This window comes from Nerophis ophidion, linkage group LG06, assembly GCF_033978795.1.
Source record: "Nerophis ophidion isolate RoL-2023_Sa linkage group LG06, RoL_Noph_v1.0, whole genome shotgun sequence".
In the NCBI taxonomy this organism is placed as follows: domain Eukaryota; kingdom Metazoa; phylum Chordata; class Actinopteri; order Syngnathiformes; family Syngnathidae; genus Nerophis; species Nerophis ophidion.
The window spans coordinates 28,419,669-28,441,403 of NC_084616.1; the positions used below are offsets into that span (position 1 = coordinate 28,419,669).

Sequence of the window (21,735 nt, forward strand, 5' to 3'; positions counted from 1 at the left end):
TATTTATTTCTCTTCATGTCATATTATGCTCCTTTCAGTGCTGTTTTTTTAGTTTTAGTCTGTATGAGTATCGTGATTTGCCCTGAAACCAGACTGAAAGTGTTCAAAAAGATTGTTAGACGCTAAGAATTTATTCAGCTGCTGCGCAACACATTTTTTGAGGATTTTATATATATATATATATATATTTTTTTTTTTGTGTGTGAAAATAGTTTTATACTATCCGACAGTGGTGTGCCGTCAGGGCCAGCAAGGCCTTCTCTGCTGGCCTAACATAACCAAAAATCATTATTAAAGAAAAACATTTTTTTTTTTAATTACTTTCCCTAAATATCTCAAAGTATCAATTTCTCTTCATGTCATATAATGCTCCTTTCAGTGCTGTTCTTTTAGTTTTAGCTTGTATGAGTATCGTGATTTACCCTGAAACCAGACTGAAAGGTTTTAAAAGATTGTTAGACGCTAAGTGTTTATTTAGCTGCTGCGCAATACATTTTTTGAGGAGTTTATATATATATATATATATATATATATATATATATATATATATATATATATATATATATATATACAGTGGTCCCCAACCACTGTATATTTTTTTTATCGAATCAACATAAAAAACACAATATACACTTACAATTAGTGCATCAACCACAAAAACCTCAATTTTTCATGACAAAAACGTCCCTTTTTCATGACAATGAAGAAAAAAAAAAAAACGATTCAAAAATGTGGGGGAGATCCACAAAGAGTGGACTGCAGCTGGAGTCAGTGCTTCAAGAACCACCACGCACCGACGTATGCAAGATATGGGCTTCAGCTGTCGCATTCCTTGTGTAAAGCCACTCTTGAATAAGAGAAAACGTCAGAAGCGTCTCGCCTGGGCTGAAGACAAAAAGGACTGGACTGCTGCTGAGTGGTCCAAAGTTATGTTTTCAGATGAAAGTAAATTTTGTATCTCCTTTGTAAATCAAGGTCCCAGAGTCTGGAGGAAGACAGGAGAGGCACAGAATCCACGTTGCCTGAAGTCCAGTGTCAAATTTCCACAATCGGTAATGGTCTGGGGTGCCATGTCATCTGCTGGTGTTGGTCCACCGTGTTTCCTGAGGTCTAGGGTCAATGCAGCAGTCTACCAGGAAGTTTTAGAACACTTTATGCTGCCTGCCGCGGACCAATTTTATGAAGGTGAAGATTTCATTTTCCAACATGACTTGGCACCTGCACACAGGGCCAAATCTACCAGTACCTGGTTTAAGGACCATGGTATCCCTGTTCTTGATTGGCCTGCAAACTCACCTGACCTTAACCCCATAGAAAACCTATGGGGTATTGTGAAGCGGAAGATGCGAAATGCCAGACCCAACAATGCTGAAGAGCTGAAGGCCACTATTAAAGCAACCTGGGCTCTCATAACACCTGAGGAGTGCAACAGACTGGTGGACACCATGCCACGCCCTATTGCTGCAGCAATTCAGGCAAAAGGAGCTGCAACTAAGTATTGATTGCCGTACATGCTGAAATTTTCCATGTTCATATTTTTCAGTTGGCCAACATTTCTAAAAAATATTTTTTGGTACTAGTCGTAACTAATATTCTGATTTCTGACTTTTCAAATATATCACTATGTGTGTAATGAATTGATATAATATGTAAGTTTCACGTTCATGTATATGTATATATATATACATATATACATATACACACATGTAAATACATATATATATATATATTAATGTATATATATATATGTATGTATATATATGTTTATTTATATGTACATACATATGTACTGTGGACGTCTCCGTCCCGGCTTCTCGCTGCTTCACAGGAAACACCACACTTTGGCTTGGTAGTTTAGAACACTTTTAATATTTCTTCACACTTCCAATGTTCAGCAGTCTCTTCAGTTTTTCATCAGATCACAAATACATCACAATATTAGTCTTTCGGCTTCAATCACCAACAGGGGCAGAGCATTTCCCTCCTGCTCTCTCGTGTCTGGCATTCACACTCTCTGTGCCAGCCCCACTCATGGTCTCCAACCCTGCTGATAAAGGGAACAGGTGATTAGATAACTCCTCCCAGCTGAGGTATCCACTCACCCTATTGCTGCTTCATGACCGGCTGCTGCACATGCCCCGCCCGCAGGGGACGCGTAAGACACGCCCCTCTCCACATGTACATATAGATACTGTAAGTGTATATCCATAAATATATATATATATATATATATATATATATATATATATATATATATATATATATATATATATATATACATAGATATATATATATATATATATATATATATATATATATATGTATATATATTGTTTTACATATATACATATACATACATGTATACACACATCCATATACATATATATACATTTGCATATATATGTACATACATACATATATATAAATACATATACATATATATAATATATATATACATATATATAGTGTTTTACATATATACATATACATACATGTATACACATATACATATAAATACATTTACATATATATGTACATACATACATATATATAAATACATATACATATATATACATATATATTTATATATGTACTCATAAATATAGATATGTATATATATGTATGTATATAGATATGTGTATATATATATACACACACACACATATATATATATATATATATATATATATATATATATATATATATATATATATATATATATATATATACAGTGGGGCAAAACAAGTATTTAGTCAGCCACCGATTGTGCAAGTTATCCCACTTAAAATTATGAAAGAGGTCTGTAATTTTCATCATAAGTATTATTTTTTCTCCAAAAATGACGAGTTGAGTTTATACAAAAAAATTATATTTTGGTTTCATCTAACCACATGACATTCTCCCAATCCTCTGCTGTATCATCCATTTATCCATTTTGGTTCAAACTCAATTCGTTGTGTTTGGAGGAAGAAGAATACTGAGTTGCATCCCAAGAACACCATAACTACTGTGAAACATGGGGGTGGAAACATCATGCTTTGGGGCTGTTTTTCTGCTAAGGCGACAGGACGATTGATCCGTGTTAAGGAAAGAATGAATGGGGCCATGTATCGTGAGATTTTGAGCAAAAACCTCCTTCCATCAATAAGAGCTTTGAATGGTTGACCAAATACTTATTTTCCACCATAATTTACAAATAAATTCTTTAAAATTCCTACAATGTGAATTCCTGGATTTTTTTTCTTATTCTGTCTCTCACATTTGAATTGTACCTATGATGAAAATTAAAGACCTCTGTCATCATTTTAAGTGGGAGAACTTGCACAATCGGTGGCTGACTAAATACTTTTTTGCCCCACTGTGTGTATATATATATATATATATATATATATATATATATATATATATATATATATATAGACGGTGGCAGAGAAGAGGACTGTGGACAATTTAGTGAGCATCCTGGATGATGCCAGTCACCTTCTGCATAGCGTTATCAGTAGCCAGAGGAGCCAGTTCAGTGCTAGACTGCTTCATCCCAAGTGCAAGACTAATAGACTCAAAAACTCCTTCATCCCACACTTTATTAGACTGTACTCTGGGGAGGAGGGCGGGGGATACTAGGATGACAGGGGATGCAAAACAATAACAGTGCAATACGTTTTCATAACATGGTCACTACTGCCTAGTTTCTCTTGTTATATTCTTATTTTACTGTTATATTTTTATTCCCATTGTTGCTTTTTATTCTTATTGTAATATTTCTCTATTTTGTTTCCATTTAAAACCAAATTATTTACTTTTTACTTTTTTAAATTGATCTGAACGCTCTACACTGCTGCTGGAATTTTACATTTTCTGTAGGACCTCTCCTGAAGGAATCAATAAAGTACTATATATATATATATATATATATATATATATATATATATATATATATATATATATATTGCCCTCTTCTAATAACTTGCATTGAATGGAATCAGACAGAATTCACAGTTGGGCTGATCGGTTCCACAACTTCAAATTGACCTTGTGGAGGTAAAATAAGTCTTTCTCTCTTTTCAATACCACATTACAGTGGTTGGTTTTTAGCTTCTTATTTGTTCAGCTTCCATATTGTAATCCAAATGATGATCAGATTAAAAATAAATGTTGTCCGTGTACACTTTCCCACTTCGAAGAAACTTGACATAATTACAATTATATTTGAGAGAATAATGACAGAAGTTGTATGATTATTAAAACTCGCTCTATGGCTGCTGTATATTACATTTAATGAAACTTTTTTTCATAAAGAAATAGCAAAACATGTAACTAATTTTATATCACTATATATATATTGATCATCATATCTTCAGTTTAAATGTTGTTCATATCCTATTTTTTATTTGTTAATTTAATTTTAAAAAATTCTCTCACTTCTCTCCTGTGTAGTCTTTTTGGAATCTTTGCCCTGTTAGTGTCCAGTATTTCATATTTCATTTATTTTTATCTGAACCTCTTTTATATTCGAACCTTGAGGTTTTTACACAATTTGTATCTGAAAAGATACACATTTGAACAAATAAACAAACAAACTTGCAGCAATCTACCACCAATAGCATACGCTTACTGTCATGACACGGAGTTGAACCCATGTTTCCTCCGCGACAGGAGCTGCAACCGCCTCTGATGACAGCGCGCCAAGACACGCCTCCGTTGATGGTGTACTCAGACATGTCCCCGCTCATGCTGAGAGCAGCACGCCTACGCAGCAAGCGCCTGTACTCAATCAATAATCAACTCACCTGGACTTGATTAAAGGGAGCGGCATAAAGACCAGCAGACCCGAGGAACCTTTGCCAGAACGTCGCTAACCTTCCCTGGCATTCCCTTCCCCGTGATTTCCTTTGCTTTGCTCTTTCTCTGTGTATCCCTGGTTCATGTCCCTTTGTGTATTCACAGTGACTCACCTGCCTTCCATGATCGAGCCTTGTCCTTCGACATCCAACCGGATTCCTGACTGCCCTCCTCGATCCACGACCTCCCTGCTCGGACCCAGAGCATGCTGCCTCGCTCTTCCCCACAACCCCTTGCCTGTCCACGAACTGCCTCTTCGTCTTGCCCCTCGTGATTCGACGAAAGATTTCAACCAACACTCAGACAACAACCTTTTGGTAACATCTACATAATTAATATTACACATAGTCACACTCATTCACTTGGAGTAGCATACACATGTCACATATTTATCAAAGGTTTAAACTAAACCTTGAAAAACCGCAGTTCTGTCCTGGTTGTTGCCTCCTTCCCTCATCTGAACATAACACTGACAACACGAATACCATGTTTTTCCACATGCACCTTCATTTGTCACGTTCTCCTCTTTCCTTCAACTTGCTTTTTCCTTTACAAACCACATACTGTATCCATCTCTTCCTTACACTACAAAACATTGTTTCTATATCTATCCTCCATCCTAGAAACCATTCACGTAAGGTTATAAACATCCTTTTTCCATGTTTTTCCAATCCATTCTCATCACCTTCATCATCTCTCCTCTTTCTCTTATAACTTCATTAAAATATACATATATGATTTTATTCTATTATATTTTTATTTTTAATTTATTTTCTATATAACTATTAATTCAAAGCTACAATGTGTTCTAATCTAAGCTGTGTGTGTGTGGCTCCAAAAATCCCAGCCTAACTGTTCAACAGAACTGTTTAGATCAGCAGAGCGTCAGGCTTGAACGCAAATAACTGAATAATGAATCAAACTGTGCTTCAATATAACAAACCCAAGTTTATTTAATATTTAAATATCTATTTATTTATCTTTTATTTTGCTGAAATTATCATTTCAAACTCAAAAGCCTATTTAGTTTAGCGTTATTTCAAATCAATGTCACAGAACAATTCAAGTGGCGAAAAAGCTCTGCTAGACCTAGATCGATGACTCGTTGATCTGGTTTGCCTCAACAGAAAGGACCAAGTCGCCCGGGCATAAAGAACAGGTTTCCCATGCGGGCACACAAACAATTACACACACACACCCACACACACCACAAAGGGAGGGACACAGGGATGTAATGAACCTGATGTTTACATGTTGCAGGTTACCGGCGCTGCGGAGAGGGGGCTTCCCTCGCAGAGGGCACCTCAACTGCCAGGGCCGGTGTGTTGGGGGTTCGGACAACCTGGTCAGGTGCGCCGGGAGTGCTCCCTGATGGAGGTGGGGCAGGGGATGTGGGTTGTCGGGCCTCCAGCACCCGCCCCCGATCTGGGGGAGACGTACTATGTCCCGGTAAGGGTGCAAGGGGGTGCATACCGGGCGATAGTGGACTCAGGCTGTAAGCAGTCCCTGGTCCACCAAACCCTGGTTTGACCCGGGGTTATGAGGGAGGCAACACGGGTGAAAATCTGCGGTATTCATGGGGACGTGCACTAATACCCTATTGTACCAGTGGAAATTGCATATGGCAAGCAAAAGGATAGGGTCGAGGTAGCTGTAAGTACACAACTCTCACACCCCGTAATTTTGGGCACAAATTGCCTGGGGTTTAATCGTTTATGGACACAATGTGTGGGGGTGCGTTCACGGACAGTAGACGAGGGGAGTATCCGCGCCGTTCTCAGCGGCGACGCGGCTTCATCCGGGAGTGCCGAGCGAGAACCGGTGGGGGCTTTGCGGAAGACCCCCCCGGCTCTTCGGTGGCCACCTACGGAGGACTTTCCCCTCGAGCAGTCCCGTGATGAAACCTTGCGCGAGGCCTGGGATCAGGTGGATTTTATTGACGGTCAGCTGGTACGCCCGGGGAAAGCGCGGGTATTCCCCCATTTTTCGATTATTAGTTATAGACTTTACCGAGTGGGCCGTGACACGCAAACCGGGGAGGAACACACCCAGTTGTTGGTGCCAAAACGCCACCGGGTAATAATTTTCCAGGCGGCGCACATTAACCCCATGGCAGGACATTTAGGGTATGACAAAACACTTAATCGTGTCATGGTCCGATTTTATTGGCAAGGCCTCCGGGCGGATGTGCGCTGGTGGTGCGCAGCCGGCCCGGACTGCCAGCTGGTGAATCCAGCGGCCACCCCAAGGGCACCGTTACGCCCATTGCCGCTTATAGAGGTCCCATACGAGAGAATTGGCCTGGACCTCATCGGACCATTTCGCTCGAGCACACGGGGATACCGCTTTGTTTTAGTCCTGGTGGATTACGCAACACGGTATCCCGAAGCAGTGCCTTGCGCTCTACTGTATCTCCGCCAAGAGTGTTGCGCAAGCACTGTTTTAAGTCATCTCCTGAGTTGGAATCCCGAAAGAGATTTTGACTGACATGGGCTCGTCCTTTATGTCTTCATAAAAGAACTATACAGATTATTGGGAATAAAAGCAATCCGCACGAGCGTGTACCATCCACAAACGGATGGACTGGTGGAGAAATTGAATAAAACACTGAAAACAATGATCTGTAAGTTTATGCACGAGGACAAACAGAATTGGGATAAATGGTAAGCGGTAGAAAATGGATGGATGGATGGGTTGGATCCGCTAATATTTGCAATGAGGAAGGTACTCCAGGCCTCACTTGGTTTTGCACCGTTTGAGTTGTTGTACAGCCAGAGGCCTCGCGGAGGGATGGACGTCATTAAAGAAAGCTGGGAGGAGGGTCCAAGCTCCAGCAACAACGAAATACAATACGTCCTGGACATGCAAGCAAAACTCCACCAGGTGGTGCACTTATCACGTGAGAATTTGCTCCGTGCCCAAGAGCGTCAGTGGCGTACGTATAACCGGGGGACCCAACTGCGTAAATTAACACCGGGAGAAAAAGTGCTTGTATTACTTCCAACTTCAAGCTCTAAATTACTTGCAAAGTGGCAAGGACCCTTTGAGGTCACACGGCAAGTGAGTGATGTGGATTATGAGGTTCGGCGCTCGGACCGACGGGAGGACACATATTAACCTACTGAAGTCATGGAGACAGGCTCCATGCGTGTGCTCCGCCTGTCTCCATGGCGACAGTAGTGAAGGAGGAAAAGGAGTTGGGGCCAGAAGTCCCGCACTCAGGCCCGACACCTCTGCTTTCCTGTGACGACCAGCTCACATTGGCCCAGCGAGCGGAGGTAGCTGAGTTACAGTGGCGCTATGCTGACGTGTTCTCATCGTGACTCAGCCGCATGACAAAAAAAGAGGTGAGGCAGTTTTTGGGGTTGGTGGGGAAATACCGCCGGTTCATTCCTGGGTTCACGGATTTGACTGGCTCGGTTCAATCCCGGGCTCGGCATCTGTCTGTGTGGAGTTTGCATGTTCTCCCCGTGACTGCGTGGGTTCCCTCCGGGTAGTCCGGCTTCCTCCCACTTCCAAAGACATTGTCTGTCTATTTGTGTTGGCCCTGCGATGAGGTGAAGACTTGTCCAGGGTGACCCTGCCTTCTGCCCGATTGTAGCTGAAATAGGCACCAGCGCCCCCCGCGACCCCAAAGGGAATGTGCAGTAGAAAATGAATGGGTGGATGGATACTTTTGACTGAACTTAACAGTACGTATATCTAATACTATTCTAAGTTATGGTTAATACTTAAAATAATGTGTATTAGACAAAAAATAGAATAGTGTGTGTGCGTGTGTGCGTGTGTGCGTGCGTGCGTGCGTGCGTGCGTGCGTGCGTGCGTGCGTGCGTGCGTGCGTGCGTGTGTTCGTGTGTTCGTGTGTTTGGGTGTGCATGTGCGTGTGTGCTTGCGTGTGAGTGAAGTGAAGTGAAGTGAATTATATTTATATAGCGCTTTTTCCTCAAGTGACTCAAAGCGCTTTTACATAGTGAAACCCAATAGCTAAGTTACAATTAAACCAGTGTGGGTGGGGAGTGGCATAACACATCATCTTCTTCACAAAAGAAGCCAGCAAATGTTGTTAGAATAATTAAAAATAAATGTATTTAAACTAACAAAATACAAGAGACATATTTTAATATATACAAGTAAATACATGTGACTGAGAAGTATTTCATAACATTTTTAGGAAAGTCATTTCCACTTCCCCTAACCTGTAGCTAAACAAATACACAAGCCAAGAAATCCCTCCCCTTTCTTCAGGTGTTTCATTTTCTGAGAAACTGTCCACCCACTCCTTTTGTCCTGCCCTTGACTGTTGACTTCATGTTTATATGACTGTTGCGATAATATTTTCTATTTCTGATCACGAGTGCTGTGATTGCATTAAAATACAAAGGTTAAGTTTCCATTCATTTCCATTCCATTGGACTCATGATCGCGGGGGGCGGTGGTGCCTATCTCAACTACAATCGAACGCAAGCCTGGGTATACCCTGGACAAGTCGCACCCCAAAGGGAATAAGCGGTAGGAAATGGATGGATGGATGGATGGATGGATGGATGGATGAATGGACTCATGATGACGCATCAGGTTTTCTGTACATAAAAGGGAAACCAAAATATTTGAGAAGCACTGATTCAACCCATGCAACACCAATGGGTAATTATAGGAAATGCTGACAGGTTGATTGGCATCACTCAATTGGTCCTAGTGTGTGAATGCGGTGCGACTTGTCCAGGGTGTAACCCGCCTTCTGCCCGAATGCAGGTGAGACAGGCACCAGCGCCCCCCACGATTATGAGTCCAATGGAATGGAAATGATAGACAGTTGCGATAGCCAATCAGATCACGAGTTGTTGTCAGTAAGGCCTTCTAGAGGCCTCACGTTGAGCGTGACATTCGCGCATTCTGTGATTGAATACTCACCGGGACCGGTGAGAACACATGTGGTTGAGAGACAGTTGTGATAGCCAATCAGATCACAAGTTGTTGACAGTAGAATATCCAAGTAGCCTGATGTTAACGAGACTGTGATTGGATACTCACTTGTCACTCCAAAGTGAGTATCCAATCACAAGTTTCAAATTAGCAGGAAGCGGAAAGTGTTGCGCCGTATCCAGACCGGGATAGCAGAGAAGGAGAACAAAACGTTGATTAGGTGGCAGATATATATTTGCAAGGCCATTTTCAAGAAGGATATTTAAAGAGAAACTACATCTTGGGAAAGGATGTCAGCCAACCTCGGAAGATAGCTCAGCTGTGCTGGCGATGAAATGGGGAACGGTGTCGAATGGGTCCTACTTATTGTGAGTTCAAATATTTAATATTTTCAATTTAATATGATTTTAGTCATTTTAATTTTGACAGTACCAAATAAGATATGGTTTAATTGATGATGTGTTTTAATTGATTTTTAAATGTGCCAAAAAACAACCCGTTTTGTCTACTGTTGATGTGATCCAATGCCCAGTAGGGCGTAAACGTGTTTCTGTATAGTATTTCTCCCGCAATGGTCATGTGGTGACCAGGGGCGTCGCCAGACAGATTTCACTGGGGCACGTGCCCCACTGTTGATCTGCAGTGCCCCAGTAAAAATTTCACCAATAAAAAAAAACGCTTCATAGTTTTAAGTCTACAGAACATAGACAACAGCGCACATACTACTTAGTATGGTAATTGATTGCTACTGTATTCACTCCACGAAACAATGAGCACATGGCTAATTAATACGGTAATTTATTCACGTATGGATCGAGACTTCGGTTGAGAGAGAGAGAAAGAGAGAAAGAGAGAGAGAGAGAGGATGAGACTCACTGCATGAGGTAGGTAACGTTAGCCAACAACAATTTGTTAATTACATTATTTTGATTTTGATTTGACTCAAACTGTAACTCCTAGATGGATTTAAGAAAGTTATTTGCCCGCAGCAGAGAAGAAGCAGCAAGGAATGAGAGATGTAAGTGAAGTCCTAGCTAGCTAGGCAACATCATTGTCTTAAGTTGATGCTCAGTTAGCTAACGTTATTCCTTTTATCAAAACAAACATATTAATTTGCTGTACGAGCTGTCGGGGGAATTTCCCATGAACATGAAACATAATGTTGGTTATTGTCTGCTGGTTCTGCATCAATGATGATTTGGAGTAAGCATGTGTGAGTTGAGTGCTTCTCAAATGGTTTATCATTAGGAAGAAAAACATTTTTCCATATCATCAAGTCGTGAGCCAAATTTTTAAATCATTCAAGTTTATTTCACAGACAAATAGCACAGTAGACTTGTCTTGTTAATCGGTGCGACTAAAATAATCTTGTTTGGTCACCAGAAAAATGGCTACAGCTAAAGCATCTGGTTTTGTTTCCAGAAAAAATAGTAACATTTCTGTATTTGTTTTCAGAAAGATGGCTGAAAATATCGGGTTTTGTTGCCCCATTTAGATTTAAAAAAAGTATATTTCCATGTCTGTCCTGGGTCCTCCTCCAACTTGTTAGTCAGTTTGCCTTTTGCTAAAATACCCACCAATAGTCACTGGAAAAACGGCTAAAAATATCTGGTTTTGTTGCCATAATTTGATTTTTTTCTCCCTAAACTTTTTTTTTTCCATGCACACATCTGACTGCGACTCACTAAAAATGACACACAATCCACTTCTATGTCACGACCCACCAGTTGGGAACCACTGGTCAACTGTATAACAGTTACAGTAATATTTCCATGTCTGTCCAGAGTGATTGACCACTTTGCAAAAATGAAAACGAGACGTTACAGTTTACTTCTCAGAAAATGATTCCCTGAACAGACACACAACAGTTGGTCATTTATTCTACTACTGTGGCTTTATTGTTTTGTGTACATTTTATAGTTTTGTGTATCTGAAATAGGATTAGCCACATTGCCATAAATGATAATTCCATAATATAAAAGAACCCAGAGATGTAGGGGTGCTTTATTTTTTGTTTTACTTTTGTAGATGTTAAATTTGCAGATAATTACTGCAATATATATTTCAAAAAGATTCATTGCTCTTCCTTTTTGCTTTTACCAGTAGCAGTTTAGAAGTCTGGAGTAAAAAAGTGCACAAGTAGGTCAAATGGATTGGTTAATTTCAGGTGGTAAATCAAGGATCCATACAACATAATCTGATATGATTTCATAGTTTAAAGCACTATTTATGTATTTTTTATGATAAATAAGTGCTAAAAATGTTTTTGCTTGCGCGCTTAGCACGCTCACATGAATTATTTGTGCCCCAGGTGTGCCCCAGTACAGTATTAGGTCTAGTGACGCCCCTGGTGGTGACATCAATTATGGTATTTTGAGAGGTAATCTTTGAAGTCGGACATCACTGAAGGCCTAGGTGGGAAACACACGGCCAGCCACTGAGATAAGCCAACGACGGTGTGATGGGACCTGGTTAGCGCCTTGCATGGCAGCTCCCACCATCAGTATGGGTGAATGTGGAAATACTGTCAAAGCGCTTTGGGTTCCTTAACAAGGAACAATGATTTACTTGTTGACATTGAGCAATTCAAACTTAATGTTGAAATAACATTATTTTTGACTATGTTTATTCAATGTCAGGTTGTGACAATGATGTGACGGTTGAAATGTGTGCCTGCTGAGATCCTTGTTAAATAAAACATTTACATTGCGTTAGATTCTGGTGTTAACCCATGAGCTCATCGTAGAACTTGTGAATCAGATCCACCTCTGCGTTCAAACGGTCCCGTCTTCCCGGCGTATTGGCATGATGAATGATAAAATATTTGACTGGAATTTTTATAGTAGTCCTTACTGCAGGCTCAATTTTGCACAGCGTTAATAATCAATCACAGAAAAATGCATAAAAATTGTTTATTAATCAAGTTTTCAATTAATTCTAAATCGGGTCTCACTCCTTCTCCTACTGTACTGGATTATGTGGGGACTTTCCTAATACATTTTTGTCTGGAGTGAGCTTGGTGAGTCGCCGCAAACTCTGGCTGCTCCGCTGAAGAGGGATTACCGTTGTCAAATCCCGTGATGTCCTGGACTGCAACTGTGAAGAGGTACCACTCCGTCTCACCGGCCAAGCTGGGTCAGTCCATTAGGTCGTATTTCAAACTCTTGTCCTCCGAGTGTAGAATCAATATCCTTTCTCTTCCTGCTCAATAGCAGGGGAACCAGAGGAGAAAGAGAGTCTCTTCCGCCATATTAGTCCTTCTTGTATTTTTGGAGGAATTGTCCAAGCGAGGGACAGGTGTCTTTGTCTTCCATCCGATGGCGTGGTCCAGGCACGAGTCCCGTATTTTGTCTGTGTCTCTGCCTTTTTAAACCCTACTCTGCTTTACGGGGTGCAACTCATAATTTGGTAACTTTAGTTAGACACAGCTCCTTTGCTCCTCCCTAGCAACTCTTAGCAACTCTCTATTTTTGCTGAAATGGGGAATTTAGGTACTTGTCCATCTTTGTTTTTGACAACCATCTGTTCAGCTGCACATCCGGTACTTCCCTTCTTCACTTGAACATCCTGATCTTGATCACATGCTCTGCATGAGACTCCTTTTTCATTTTGTACAGTGCATACACTTTTTTTTATTTCATTAATGCTGTTAAATGATATCCCTTTTCCTACTGTTTTAACTTTTAATAAGATGAAACACTTTCAATACTGCAGATTATTATTATTTTTTTCAAGATGGCACTGTTTTAGTGGCTGCTGTTGGCAGGAGCTCTGGGCTCTTGTATCATCCTTTTGTGCTTGTTTTCATGTATATATATATATATATATATATATATATATATATATATATATATATATATATATATATATATATATATATATATATATATATATATATATATTCTATTTATTTTTTTATTTTTATTTATTTATTTATTTTTTTTCCTTTTGGTCCGGGACCCTTTGGGACTGTGTGACAAGGGGTGGCACTTTCATGACCTCTGCGGTCCTTTTTTGTGGACTTCTGGAACTGCCTCCCGGGAGCCTTTTGGCCATGGAGACCAGCTGCTGGGTCTCTGCCACACCAGAGTCAGTTTGGAGAGACTGGAAGAGATGCGGATGAGGGGACAGGGCTGCGGAGCTAGCACTTAGCGCCGGGACGGAGAGGCTTCGTGGTGTCTTGGCTGGGTGAGCAGGTGTCAGACACCTCAGTCTTCTTGGACGTATCCTCCCTCATCCATGCGGACTCTGGCCGAGAGTTGGTTGGCGGCTGAGAGTGGAGTCGGTTCTCTTGGTTGCTTGTTGGGTCTGCTCCTGTCTCTGGCCATGCTCCCTCCACCCCAGAACACCGCAGAGGCCAACACAGTGGATGTTTCTTTTAGTTTTTATTCATAGCTGTATGTAGAAGTGGCTGGTTGCATCAGCTCTGCTACTTTAATGTCTTTCATGTCCTTTGTGTTCTTTGACATTTGATGTTTCCCTCTTACACACATGTGACTGGGGTGTGTACTAGAAAGGAATAGAATAGAATGGGGTAGGCTCGGATGCGCTTGTCCACTGTGACAGTGTCTATGCAGTGTTTGATGTACCCCAGGACTGCTTCTGTGTACTGCTCTGTGTACTATGTACTATGAGTACTATGTACTATGTATCTTGGCTATGAGTTGTTGTTTTTTTCCCAGGCATAGACTGATTTATTTTAATATTCAATTTTTTTCTCCCATTCCCCCCTACTTGTTTACCTGTGTCTCACCTTTTTTGTAAGAGGCGCTGGAAGCCGGCAGACCTGTCAGTGATCCTGTTCTGTCTCCCTGTAATGTTTGTTTGATCTTAAATGGGATTCTGCTGAAAATTTTTATTTTCCTGAAGGAACTCTCCTGAAGGAATAAATAAAGTACTATCTAATCTAATCTAATCTAATCTAATCTAATCTAATCTAATCTAATCTAATCTAATCTAATCCAATCCAATCTAATCTAATATGGTCCATGTGGTTAGGTATGTGGCCTATGCTGGTGGGCTGAGGATTTCAACTCTCTTGATGCTTGTTTTTAATGAACACTTAGGCCTACTAGGCTACTGCATTTTATTTCAATGTTGGTTATTATTTATTATTTTGTCTTTTGAGGGGCAGCACTTGTTTTCAATAAACACTTAGGCCTACTACACTACTGCATTTCATTTCAATGTTGGTTGTTATTTATTGTTATGTCTTTTAAGGGGCAGCACGATAGGACAGGGGTTAATGCATGTGCCTCGCGTTACGAAGGACCTGGGTTCGATCCCTGGGCTCAGCTTCTGTCTGTGTGGAGTTTGTGGGTTCCCTCTGGCTTCCTCCCACCTCCAAAGACATGCACCTGGGGATAGGTTGATTGGCAACAATTAATTGGCCCAAGTGTGTGAATGTTGTCTGTCTATCTGTGTTCTCATTGTCATTCCATTGGGTTGAGTTTTTTTCTTGCCCTGATGGGGGATCTGAGCCAAGCATGTCGTTGTGGCTTGTGCAGCCCTTTGAGACACTTATGATTTAGGGCTGTAAAAGTAAACTTTGATTAGTTGATTGATTGAAAAACAGATTCCAGAACCACTGTGATAAATTATACAGAATATGAGTTTTTATTTGTTTCTTGCGCTGAGCAAAGAGAGCACAGTAACCAAGTCAAATTCCTTGTGTGTTTAACAAACTTGCAGCAATACATCTGATTCTGATGTGATACAATTATTGGCTCATATTTAATTATCTTAGTTGTTTTCTACTCCTATGTTATTAAATCTTAAATATATTCATGTCAGGTCATGTTTACGTCTTCGTTTTTGTTCCTGTAAAATTACTTTCGCTTTCCATTCCTAACAAGTCTATATTAACATTTATGAACATATTTTAATAATAGCGTTACAACAGCATTAGTTAGTTAGCAAAATCACATCTTAAAATTATTTATTAACTACTTCCTATAATTAAAACTGTGATTATTACTGTATTTGGTTTTATTTGGACTTTATAGTTAACTTTCGTTTACTCGGATATAGCTGTGATGTGTATGGGTGCGCCTGTTTTAGTTACCGGAGCTGCACATTGTTCCTAATCAAAGGACGACTACATCTTAGCACCGCCCTTCTGGGCGGAGCGCTAGCTAGAAGTGAAAGACGGCGACGTGGGACTTGATGCCATCGTTTACGTTCATCAGACATAAGAACACTTGGACGGACTTGAGGACAGACATGAAGCAAAAATGGGAGACAGTCTGTAAAATTGGGCTCCAGTTTTTTGGGTTTTTGAGGGAAACCGATCGAGCAGACATTAAAACCAGAGCGGAACTAAAATACATTTACAACAACGAGTATAGAGGAGTGTGAGTATCCTGCGTCTTTCGAAAATTTAGAACTTCCTATACCTTTTTACGCCTTTTAGTCCATTTTAGAATGTCTTTTTTTTGTGCTTTTCAGGCAGTTGACCAAGGCTCCTAACTTTTGCTCAGTCCTCTACTGTTTGAGAATGTCAAACAAAATTAAAGTGGGAAGAAATAACGTTCACGTCAACTCCACGGTACGTAAATTTTCCAACCTAAAAGTCTTGACCTGTGTTCGAAGTTTGTGATTCGAATGGTTCCACACAATGTTCCCTGCACTGACATTTACAACCAAACTAGCAATGGCAGCCCTGTCAGTCATGTGAGTTCATGTCGCACAGTTTATTAGACCAACAGGCCAAGCCCATCTATTGCATATGATAAACTGGATCTCATCTAATATCTTGTGGAAGACTTTGAACAAGATTTGGGAATGTCATTTGTCCGGAAGAATGTTTGCAAGTGCATCCATCCATCCATTTTCTACCGCTTATTCCCTTTGGGGTTGCTGGTGCCTATCTCCGCTACAATTACGCGGAAGGCGTGTACACCCTGGACAAGTCGCCAACTCATCGCAGGGCCAACACAGATAGACAGACAACATTCACACACTAGGGCCAATTTAGTGTTGCCAATCAACCTATCACCAGGTGCATGTCTTTGGAAGTGGGAGGCAGCCGTAGTACCCGGAGGGAACCCAAGCATTCACGGGGAGGACATGCAAACTCCACACAGAAAGATCCCCAACCCTGACTACTCAGGACCTTTTGTATTGTGAGGCAGACGCACTAACCCCTCTTCCACTGTGTTTGCAAGGGCATAGGTTTGATTTAAGATACTGCATGTGTGTGGGTCACAAGCTGTTGTTCTGATGTGGAACAAAATTACACAAATGAGACTCAGAAAAAGGCGAGCTTGTAGTAGGAATGGAAGATATAGCCTAAAATCCATATGGCGATATATATTGTAGCCTTCTGCAATATTGATATGTACAACAATATATTAATTGTAGGGGTGTAACGATTGATCGATATGTTCCATCCATCCATTTCTACCGCTTGTCGCGGGGGGTTGGTGGAGCTTAGCTGCATTCAGACGGAAGGCGGATTACACCCTGGACAAGTCACCATCTCATCACAGGGCCAACTGATCGATATTGTTTGTTTTTAAATCTCTTAACAGATTAGCGCCACAATATGTCAGACCATTTGAAAAACTCAGACTTCTCCCACCTCCAAAAAGATGCACCTGGGGATAGGGTGATTGGCAACACTAAATTGACACTTGTGTGGGAATGTGAGTGTGAATGTTGTCTATTTATCTGTGTTGGCCCTGTGATGAGGTAGCGACTTGTCCAGGGTGTACCCCGCCTTCTGCCCGAATGCAGCTTTGATAGGCTCAAGCAACCACTGCGACCCTGGAAGGGACAAGCGGTAGAAAATGGATGGGGCACCCCCAAAAGGTCTCTGAGGTCAGCTGATCAGTTTCCTATTGTCGTCCCAAAAACTCGTTTAAAATCCAGAGGTGATCGTGCATTTTCTTCTGTGGCCCCAAAACTTTGGAACAATATCCCTATTGTTATTCGGATGTCTCACTCTTTAATGACTTTTAAATCACGTCTTAAAACACATTTTTACTCTTTGGCTTTTAAACCCGTATGAGAGTTGTGTGATTTTAGTCTATTTTATTTTCTCTGATGTATTGTATGTTTTTACTTTTTTATAGGGGTGTAACGGTACACAAAAACTTCGGTTCGGTACGTACCTCGGTTCAGAGGTCACGGTTCGGTTCATTTTCGGTACAGTAAGAAAACAACAAAATATAAATTTTTTGATTATTTATTTAACGAATTTGCTAAATCTTCCACCAAAAATATTTTTCTCAGTGGAATATTTGATGTGAAGTAATCGCGCACTTGGATAGGTCAATAATTCATAATAACATTGATTTTGATTCAATATTATGTTTTGAGCAATGACAGTTTGAAAGAAAAAAAAAAACGCTTGGTTTTATTAGTCAACTTTTTCTAAATTACAAATAAGCCTTTTTTATTTCACTTTTGTTATGTTTTTGTTTATTTAAGTAGTATTTTTAGAATGTGGCGTGGGCCTTTAAAACATTAGCTGTGGGCCGCAAATGGCCTCCGGGGTCTACTTTTGACACCACTGCTATAGATAATAAAAAATAAAATCTGATAAATCTATAGGTAAAAAGCAGAGCCTGGGGATGCATGCGCATTCATCATAACTCTCTCGCTCTCTCTGTCTCTGCCCCTCCCTCATGAATGTTGATGCATGCACGACTTTTTTTGTTGTTTTCAACCCCTTCTTAACCCTGAACGTACATTGAAAATACATGCAACCCTAACTTAAAATTCCAGGCATTCGAGGCATTTATGAAACTTCACTTGGACAGCTCCGCAAAGAGGACGTATCCCGTGAAAAGAGGAGGTGTGGTCAGTCTATCATAGCCCAGTTGTTGCTAGCATGCCGTGTGTTGTTGTTTTTTTTAATGATTGAAACTTTTATTAGTAGATTGCACAGTACATATTCCCTACAAATGACGACTAAATGGTAACACCCCAATAAGTTTTTCAACTTGTTTTAAGTCGGGGTCCATGTAAATGAATTCATGGTGCCTCGGTGTGCATTGTTTACACAACGTGCGGTGCGCTATTTAATATGTCCGTGTCGTTCACTACACCTCCGTACCGAACCGAAACCCCCATACCAAAACGGTTCAATACACGTACCGTTACACCACTAGTCTTTTATAGTTTAATGTTTTATATTACTGACTCTTCCGGTATGTCTGTCTTAACTTATGTGCAACACTTTGTGAAACTTGTATTGTTTTTTGAAATGTGTTATATAAATAAAGGGGATTGGATTGGATTAAAAAAATCGATTTATATTCCTAAATTTCAAGTATATCGATCTGTACTCGGCAAGTTTGCCTTTTGGAAGGTAGTTGTTGATCCAAGATTGGTTTAAAAGGGAATTGGTCGATTTTAATCAAAACTAAATTAAGGGAAACATGGGACTTAAGATCGACAGACTTTAAATGAAGTTTAGGACCTTTTTAATGATAAATAAATTAAACTTTACGTTTGTTTGCCCATCTTTGGTGTCAAAAATGGTCGATACCTGCGGTTTTCGAGAAAGCTCATAACCAATGCCAACGCCACAAGACAATTTCAGTAATTACAACTCCAAAAAACTTTCAGCTATAGCATGATTGCAAAAGCCACAACAAAGACAAACGCCACAACACAAAAATATAAAGCCGCAACACGACCTTAAGATGCACAACACGTGACAGACTCAAAGCAAGTGACAGTCAAGCAAGTTGCAGCAATGCACCGACTTCGGGAACACAACAACTTGCGACCAAGGAGAAATCATTTAATCAGAAACATATACATACAAGTAATGGGTCAAGGAGGCTTTGAAAATTGAAAAAGAGGGGCATACATGCTTCCGCACACTTGGGACACTGTCTTTCATCGGATACTGTAATGCCGGTCGTGGGATTTTTTTTATTAAGTAATCTGCTGTTAAAATGTTGGTTACTGTACTTTTATTGAAAACTGCTTGAATGTTAAACAATGTGAGCAGAAAAGGTTTCCTCTGGATAATTCAACCGGAAGTGTTGGTTACAGTTTATTCAAATTAGAAGTGAATGAATTAGCCATTAATTTTTTATCCATAATTCATATCTCATAATCTAATTCCCGTACAAGAATTAACAGGAATAAATTGGAAAATTCAAACGCAGTGTACAGTATCTAGTATTCATTTTACTGTAACACTGGTAAAAAGTTACTAAATCGATTTCAACTCACTGAGTAGTTTCAGCTTGTCCATCCATCCATTTTCTACTGCTTGTCACTTTCTGGGTTACGGGTGTCACTGGAGCCTATCTCATATCCATCCATCCATCCATTTTCTACCGCTTATTCCCTTTGGGGTCGCGGGTGTCACTGGAGCCTATCTCATATTGTTCTAAGAAAATAATATCCCTGAATCGTATCGGCAACCAAATATTCTGAATCGAATCGTTTTTAAAGACAAATTGTTAGACCCCTAATTATTTGGCATATATGGATTACAAAAGCTCCTAATTTAGCTGCTGACATACTGTACATGCAGTAAAATATTACTTAACTTCCGGTTGTGTTATTTTGTCCACACTGCTATTATTCTACTTGTTAATATCTGGTTACTGTCTGATGTGACATGTTTCTGTCTGCACTTCTGTGAAATGTACTGATGATGACTTTTCTTCTGTTGTTTCAATACTTTACATTAGCTTTGAGTGATACTACAAATGTAGGTATCGATCCAATACCAAAGCTATAATCAAACAAAAACACAGTATAAATTACATTTTAAACTTACTTCCTACTATTGGCTCTAAATCAGGGGCGCTCACACTTTTTTTGCAGGTGAGCTACTTTTCAATTGACCAAGTCGAGGAGATCTACCCCAGGAAGAATAGTCTCCACTGCAGTGTAGACTAATGGGGATCCTTAATAAACTAAACTAAACTACCTCATTGCTATTTATAATTTATATTTATTTATTTATGAAAGAGACATTTTTGTTAAGTTAATGGTGTTTAATGATAATACAAGCATGTTTAACACACATAGATTCCTTTCTTTCATGAAGACAAGAATATAAGTTGGTGTATTTGATTCTGATGACTTGCATTGATTGGAATTAGACAGTGGTGCTGATAACGTCCGCATTTTCAAATGGAGGAAAAAAAAAGTCCTCCTTTCTGTCCAATACCACATGAAAGTGGTTGGATTTGGCATCTCATTTGTCCAACTTGCATACTCGTTTTTAAACACTTTGTTATGAGAGTAGCATATGTGTGTGGCCCTTTAATGTCTGGCAGCAGGTGAGTGACGTCAGTGAAAGTGCGGGTGGGCAAGCAAGTGAGAAAGCGGTCGCTGAGGGCGGGGGAGAAATACATTGGCATCAAACTCCGTTGCTTGCTAGCTTGAGCACGCTAGCTTTCTGAGACTCTTTTTTTGTTAGCACAGGCAGGATGAAACAGGTCTTTTATGGTGAAGACAGGAACTGTGCAGTCGGTCTTTAGAGTTTTGACAGTAGGTACGGAGTCTCTAGAAATAAAATGTGTTTCTCTGCGTCCGCCCTGTTAGTGATTTTTTTCTTAAATATGAGCTTGCAGCAGCCAGCGTCATCTCACAAGATCCTCGGGTGCCGAGAATGTCAAACAACTGACGAAAGTGAAGTCTTGGTATGATTGATGATTGCTCATTTTTATGTATATTTTTTAATGCCTGGCTTGAGATCGACTGACACACCCTCCGAGATCGACCAGTCGATCGCGATCGACGTAATGGGCACCCAGGCTCTAAATGAAATACTTTTTTTTCTCCCCTAAAACCCTACCTGTGTCTAGAAACTTATTTCCTGAAATTGAAAATAATAACAAAAGAGACAGAAGATTTTTTTATACTACAAATTATCCATCTAACTACTGCGATATCGACCTAATACTATACTACTTGTAATCGTTACTGTCACCACCTTTGTTTACATTCAAGAACTATAGCTTGCGGTTAGCATATCCTCCTACAGTGTAT

At 40.1% G+C, this 21,735-nt stretch overlaps 1 protein-coding gene across 4 annotated transcripts in view; it reads left to right on the top strand.

Moving 5' to 3' along the window:
- The first annotated feature begins 6,268 nt into the window (after window positions 1-6,268).
- LOC133554470 (putative helicase mov-10-B.1) overlaps window positions 6,269-21,735 on the top strand; it is a 51,859-nt gene continuing 36,392 nt past the window's right edge. The window contains exons 1-2 of one of the 4 annotated variants that reach the window (XM_061903285.1): window positions 6,269-6,291; window positions 16,213-16,312. In XM_061903285.1, coding sequence (XP_061759269.1) covers window positions 6,284-6,291; window positions 16,213-16,312 — 108 coding nt within the window. In that variant the 5' untranslated portion in view covers window positions 6,269-6,283. Of the gene's footprint in view, window positions 6,292-9,145; window positions 9,352-10,764; window positions 10,784-15,851; window positions 16,119-16,212; window positions 16,313-21,735 lie in introns of those variants that run through there. The other 3 variants (XM_061903288.1, XM_061903287.1, XM_061903284.1) reach the window with 3 other exon arrangements.